A 7,500-nucleotide genomic window follows, 5' to 3' on the forward strand; every position below is an offset into this window, starting at 1 on the left:
TGGTATTTAGTTGACCCAACTTTAAATTTATTAGTTTTCGGACAAGTGAATACGTTTTAATTGTATTGGAATGTATTTGTTTGAGTAAACATTGCCTGATAACTCATATTTTTTTAGTTTCATTCAAACGTGACGTCTGACGTCATCAACGTCGTTGCAGGACTAGTTCAGAACAGAATCAGAGATCTTGTGATGAGAGACGGAGACAGCAGACTTAATAATTGTATAGTATCAGTTAGACTTCTATAAGAATGTTCCTCCTGTAGAAGAGGAGTCGACCAACTTCGTAGGGTGACCATATTTGAGTTTGTGAAAAAGAGGACACTTCGTCGCGGGGAGGGGCGTGGTAGTGTGTAGCATACAGATGACCCCGCCCCCTCCCCCCGCGACGGAATTTTGACATCTTTTCCACATGCAGATGTCATGTGCTGTTGTAAACAATGGAACCAGTGGAAGCGGCACGGTGCTCAGTGTTGCCAGATTGGAAATGGTGAAGTATCGTATTAAATGCTCAAAATGATCGTCTTTGGAGGATAATTATCGTGCATCTGGCAACACTGAGAGGCCGGTCGACCAATGACAGTTCTCGCTACAGTCAGAGCTTGTGCTAGAAGGTGGAACGTAAGGGAGATACCCTTTCTTAAACTTGTAAGGGCGTAAAAACTAGTTTGTGAAGGACCCAGAGAAACACAAATATCCGACGAGGCAAAATCCCGGACGATTTTGCAATCACTGCCGGATGCATGTCCGGTTAAAAGAGGATGTCTGGTCACCCCACCAAAGGAGATATTTTAGTAATCCTGTCGCTGCTAAGCGTCCTTATCTGGTAAGTAAACAGTGTTTTTTAGGTGTTTGTTGCGACAAAATTGCGGGGAGCAAGTGAAATTGCGATAAGAAGTGGCGAATTTCCCTCTTTGTAATTATTATTGAGTAATCACGTTTTGGCTGTCAAGTAGCAAGTTCAGTTGCACGACTGTTGGCGCTGGCGGCTAGGAAGCTAAAGAGCTAAAGAGCTAGTTAGTGGGTTATTTCCCCCCAAATATGTTCATGTGCAAAGTAAACAACAATCAATTGTTTTATGTTGAAAACAACTCATGTTCTACAGAAACACCATATCATTTATATCAGCATGCTAATGTTATATGTAACTTTTTAGCAGCTAGCTAGCTTCTATGTGTTTTAATGGATCTGATGGATAAAAGTGTTAGCAGCAAGCTAACAATAATGGTCGAGAACTTCAGTTAAGACCTACAATAATCTTTTTGACCAGACAGCATTCGTGTTGCATATAAACAACAAACCGATTTGATGTAGACATATAAGAAGAGGAGTCAACCAAAAGAGATATTTTTGTGTACAGGCAGAAGGCATCACGGACTGGCAAGACAGCAGAGGTGCTACGGGGGATCCTCGAGGCTTATGACCTTCAGGTATGTCTAGGATTAACTGCACAACAGTGATCACATTTTGTTTGTTACTGAAACTTTAATATTAGCTGATACTATGTATTATTAATTGCCAGTTTTTTTTGTAAGTGTTTCCATTGAAACTCTCCTGGTAATTGTATTGATGGTGTTTTGCAGGAGGAAGAGGAGCCAGATTTTGATGATGCTCCTGTTGCTCTCCTTACATCGGGTCCCGACCCCTTCAGCTGCGAGAAAAAACTCACGCACTCCTTCATATACGAACCTTTTTATGTTTCTGGATGACAACAAACCTCTGAAACCGTCCTTACTCACCTTAAAAAAATATTTGTTGAAATAAACGATTTGTTGTTGACTTTTTAACTTTGTAACGCTGTTCTTTAAAGCTTTGATGTAATCTTGTTGTTTTACAAGAAATATAAATTATGTGATACCTCTTAAGTTTTTCTCATCTCACTCTTTTTAATAGAAATCTTACATAGATTTGAATGTTTCTTGTAGAGTAACTTTCAGTTTAAAGTCAGTTTGTAAACAGAACCAGAAAATCAGATTATATGGTCAATGATTAAAAATAAGTAGTGCTCACTTAAAAAAAAGTTAGCTATTTAAGTATTACCTACTCAGAATAATCAAGTTGAACTCTTTCACCAATATTAAGTGCACTGAACTTGATTTTTAAGGCTTAAAACTTAATTTTATTTTGTGTTGTTGAGTGAAAATAATTTAGTACATAGAGGTTAAAAGATTTAAGTATAAAAATATTTGAATATAAGTTCATAGAACTTAAAAATTATGAAAACGATAACAAAATAAATCAGTTTAGCCGATGTATCATTTTTAAGTTAAGTTTACTTAAAAATAATAATATATGTACTCAAATTTTATTATGTAATCGGTTACATCAAAAGTTTTAAGTACTCTGAACTTGTTCAGGTTTACAGTGCAGGAAGAGTGCATGTTATTGTCCAAACAGCCTCTGGGAAGAGAAAGTAAAAGCGTGGACAAACAGGTTTTACATGTGAATGGGTGCCTCTGTGAGGGGCCCTTGAGTGGGGAGTGCATCTCCGAGTGGTCTTTGGGGTGTGTGTGGGTGTGTGTGTGTGTGTGTGTGTAGTTGTGTGTGTGTGGGTGTGTGTTTGTGTGTGTGTGTGTGTGTGTGAGTGTGTGTGGGGGTGTGTAGTTGTGTGGGTGTGTGTGGGTGTGTGTTTGGGTGTGTGTGTGGGGGGGGGGGGGGGGGTCAAGAGGAACAGAGTAGTCTGCCCAATCTCCCCCAGTCTACCTCAGTCTCCATGGCATATGAGTGTGGGTGTGTGTGTGGGTGTGTGTGTGGGAGGGGGGGGGGGGGGGGGGGTGGGTGTCTACCTCAGTCTCCATGGCATGTGCCGCAGGTGTTTGCGGCACCGGTGACATCAAAGTGCTTTCGATTTCACCTTGGGAGTACAGCTGACCAGAACGTCAGTGTCAATACAGGATGGATTTACATCCCTCTGCGATCAATGCTCCTTACCTCAGCGGCTTCTGCTCTTCAGCTGGGTTCCGACCTGGTGGATTAATCCTGCGCCTAATTAGATGTTTGATGAACTAATGACTATGTGCTCGAGGGAAGAGACATTAAGCCTTACAGGAGGGCCAATCCACTGTCAGCAGCGAGGGGGGCATTGAGAGATGGGGGGTAGAGAGACAGGGAGGAGAGAGAGAGACAGGGAGGAGACAGAGACAGGGAGGAGAGAGAGACAGGAAGAATAGAGAGAGACAGGAAGGAGATATTTATACAGTATATATGCTGTAACTGCACAGTGTATGTAAAAGTAAATGAGTGTACTTATAATTGTTAATACACACACACACACACACACACACACACACACACACACACACACACACACACACACACACATACACACGAAAACATATGCTCTGACATATGTATACACACATACAGAGACAGAGAGAGAGGAAGGGAGTGTGTGTATGTGGTATGTGTCTGAAAGAGAAAGAGGGCGAGAGAAAGTATGCAGGGGGAGGAGAGAAAGAGAGGATGGAGAATAGAAGGGGGAGGAGAGGAAGAGAGGATGAGAATCGAAGGTCAGTGGAGTTCACTCTACAGATGAAGTGCAAAGGAAACGTATCGCCATGACAACAGGGCCCCGGCAGAGGCGCACATTCTTAGAGGAACTCCCGGTTTCCTCAAACTGGGTCTGAAGGAATTGTCGTCAGGGTACACACACACACACACACACACACTCACACAACCACACACACTCATAACCACACACACTCACAACCACACATGCACAACTGCTGCAAGCACTGTATTTCCTAGCAGCTTTATTCATCTCTTCCTGTTTGAACAATAATAATAATAATAATAATAATAATTATTATATGAACAGTATACATACGGTAAGAGCGCACACTGTAGGCTCTAGACACGCTCTCTTTACCCAGGCAAACATTCCTTCCTCCCTGCTGGCCTTGACTGACAGGTGTCTTGGCCATGTTGCCATGGCAACACTCATCTGAACTCATCAAAAACAATGTTCGGGTTGTTCTATCTACAGGTAATGCTTATTTTGTGGTTCATGTGAACGTGTAGGTTTATGTGTTAGACTTTTGATCACAGCTATCATAGCATATCATGCTCACAGATATGTGTTATGCCTGTTCTCAGGCATACCATCGGGCACATACACAAACACACTGGTTAGACTGTACTAGATGCACAGCATCTAGGTTTTAATCCATTTTTTAAGATTCTTAGAATTCTAAGATTCTGAGATTCTTAAAATTGATGTGCCATTACTCTAAGTGTATTTTGTGACAAAAATGTATGTAGTCATTAATTAACCTATTAGTTATTACTATTGCATAGTACTTGGAGCTATTCAAAATCAAATGTAACCAACAAGCTACATTTCATACCTCAAGTCTTACACATAGAGGAACTAACACACACACACACACACACACACACACACACACACACACACACACACACACACACACACACACACAAACACACCTTTACGTGAAGTGCCGGAGGTGTATCTCGTACATTTAGATCCCTTACACAGGCAGGTGTGTGTCACCTGTATCTGAGATCCCTGTGGCCTATCTGACACACTCTCATCTTGTTTCTCTGTGCGTTCGTCAGGACCAACCTGGAGGCCCTGCAGAATCACACTCTCTCATCATGTTTCTCTCTCATCAGGACCAACCTGGAGGCCCTGCAGAAGAAGCTGGAGGAGCTGGAGCTGGACGAGCAGCAGCGGAAGCGTCTGGAAGCTTTCCTCACGCAGAAGCAGAAGGTGGGCGAGCTCAAGGACGACGACTTCGAGAAGATCTGTGAGCTGGGCGCCGGCAACGGAGGCGTGGTCTTCAAGGTCTCACACAAACCCTCCGGCCTCATCATGGCACGCAAGGTACAGTGGGAAACGCTGCCAGGAGACAGCCTGTGTCAGCCCCCAGCTCTGGCCCATAGCTGGCCCACAGCTGGCATGCATCTGGCTTTATTCAGGGGACAAAAAAATAAGCATTTGGAAAGAGTTGTAGTGGAATATAAAGCAAGTTTGTGTATATTAGAATCTGGCTTTATTAAGGGGACACTGCATTTGGGAAGATTTGTGGTAGAATATAAAGCAAGTTTGTGTATATTAGAATCTGGCTTTATTAAGGGGACACTGCATTTAGGAAGATTTGTAGTGGAATATGAAGCAAGTTTGTGTATATTACAATCTGGCTTTATTCGGGGGACAATAAATAAGCATTTGGAAAGAGTTGTAATGGAATATAAAGCAAGTTTGTGTATATTAGAATGGCTTTATTGAGGGTACACTGCATTTAGGAAGATTTGTAGTGGAATGTGAAGCAAGTTTGTGTACATTGCAATAGACCCACATAGGTTTGTGGAGTCCAAGTGTATGTGAGTCCTTTTCATTTCCCTCAGATTTTGAAAGATATGTAGGTTCACTTCCTTATATGATCTAAATATCCATTTGAGTGTGTGACTGTGTGCACTTGCGTTCTGTTACTAAGTGTGTGAGACCTTCTGTCCTATCATTTTGATCGTTTTTTAATCTGCACTCCGGGTCGTTTTGCTGCTGTTGCACATCCATTACTATGACCTTCCCATGGGTTGAAAAGCTGCCTTGCTTTACTGACTCAGACCTCAAGCAGAATCATTTAGGGCATGCCAAAGTGATGAGCTTGAATTTTGCATCGTTACACCAGTAGGTGATGGATTTAACATTCGTAAAAAATGTTTTCACACCTGCTGAAGTATTTACTAAATCCTGGCTGTAAAGCTTGTCAGTGCTTGTGTTTAAGGAGTGTGTTTTGGTCTCAAGCCAACAGTGTAAATGTGTTCTCTTGTTTAAGGATTCTGGCAGGTCAGACGTTTAATAGATTCTATCGAGTGTAGAACAGGAGACGGCTCTGCATAGCACGGAGAGGAGTTCTCCAGAGCTCGGAATAGTCTAGTAACAGACATATGCTGTAGAGCTTTTAAATCTGTCCGATTCCTCTTGGCATCACATGATGCACAGCTCTGTAACACAGGTCAGAGTTGTGGTTTTAACCTGTCCGATTCCTCTTGGCATCACATGATGCACAGCTCTGTAACACAGGTCAGAGTTGTGGTTTTAACCTGTCCGATTCCTCTTGGCATCACATGATGCACAGCTCTGTAACACAGGTCAGAGTTGTGCACAGCGCTTCTCTCCTGCACCTTGGATCAAATCGATTTAGTTGTTATGGCCTCTGTGCCGTTTTTAGAGCCTGCTGAGAGTTACTGAAGGGTATCTGATGGAGATAATTTCGAAACACTGTTAAAGCCTTAAGAATATATTAATCAAGTGCCTTGTATTAATAATTACCTTGTATGAATCATGTGCTTATATAAGCAGGAACATGGCTTTGCTGTGTTTCTGTGTATGTGTAACTGATGCCACTTAGTCTGCATATGTGAAAGAGCATGTTTGGACCAGAGGTGATAGGAAGGGTCAAACTGTGCATCTTTCAACCTTGTGCAAAACCGACATCCTTGTATGACTGAAAGAATAGTAAGATGACCTCGGACGTCAGAGACCCACCACGTGGTTATCTCTGCTGACGAATTGTTTTGGCGTCAAAGAACGCTTACATCTTTGTATATAAACCTTGTGTGATGTGTTTAATTTTGCTACTATCTCGCCTGCTGCAGTCTGGGAGTGAGCCCGGGCTCCCTCTCTCTCTGAGAGTGGGCCCGTGCCTCTCTCTGGCCTGCCAGGACGTGGGTGAGCCCGACAAGCTTGTTGTTATTGTTGAATAAATATACTTATATATGCAACTCCGGAGTCCTGAGGTAACTTGAGTGAATTTTCACCTAACAGTATCAGTCTTTACGGTTGTACATACAGTACGTCAATAACGTGCTGAAGTAAAATCGATATTCACACAAGTAAATGATATATTTCACTTCCATGATGCAAATGTTTTAAGAGCTATTAAATTGTATTAGCTCAGAGTGTTCCTGAAGTAAATGTTGCATGAAATTAAGTGAAATACAATTCATAATATACTACAGATATTCGCACAGATACAGTATGTATATCACACTATGCCATGAATATATAATGTACCCTCTGATATGAGAGCTTAGAAATCTGCAGTCAATTTTAGTCTGGTTAATTTAGAGCCTAGTAATATGAAAGGGTGTGTGAATGGACTTCTGCCTGGCTGTGTGTGTGTGTGTGTGTGTGTGTGTGTGTGTGTGTGTGTGTGTGTGTGTGTGTGTGTGTGTGTGTGTGTGTGTGTGTGTGAATGGACTTCTGCCTGGCTGCCAACATGCAATTCAGTGACTCACACGGTAAGGTTTCTAATGCTTCAATGACCCTGCCTCCATCACCCGTGCCCCTGTGTGTGTGTGTGTGTGTGTGTGTGTGTGTGTGTGTGTCTCCCCAGCTGATCCACCTGGAGATCAAGCCGGCCATCCGTAACCAGATCATCAGAGAGCTGCAGGTGCTGCACGAGTGCAACTCGCCCTACATCGTGGGATTCTACGGAGCCTTCTACAGCGACGGGGAGATCAGTATCTGCA

General features: G+C 42.6%; 1 protein-coding gene across 1 annotated transcript in view; it reads left to right on the forward strand.

The window, feature by feature from the left end:
* LOC122131094 (dual specificity mitogen-activated protein kinase kinase 1-like) overlaps positions 1-7,500 on the forward strand; it is a gene marked incomplete at its 3' end in the record, with an annotated part of 15,345 nt that overhangs the window by 7,809 nt on the left and 36 nt on the right. Inside the window, exons 3-4 of the mRNA XM_042706002.1 lie at positions 4,636-4,846; positions 7,365-7,500. The exon at positions 7,365-7,500 is cut by the window's right edge and continues 36 nt beyond it. Coding sequence (XP_042561936.1) covers positions 4,636-4,846; positions 7,365-7,500 — 347 coding nt within the window. The remainder of the gene's footprint in view (positions 1-4,635; positions 4,847-7,364) is intronic.

The sequence above is a fragment of the Clupea harengus genome, unplaced genomic scaffold, assembly GCF_900700415.2.
Source record: "Clupea harengus unplaced genomic scaffold, Ch_v2.0.2, whole genome shotgun sequence".
Classification (NCBI taxonomy): Eukaryota; Metazoa; Chordata; class Actinopteri; order Clupeiformes; family Clupeidae; genus Clupea; species Clupea harengus.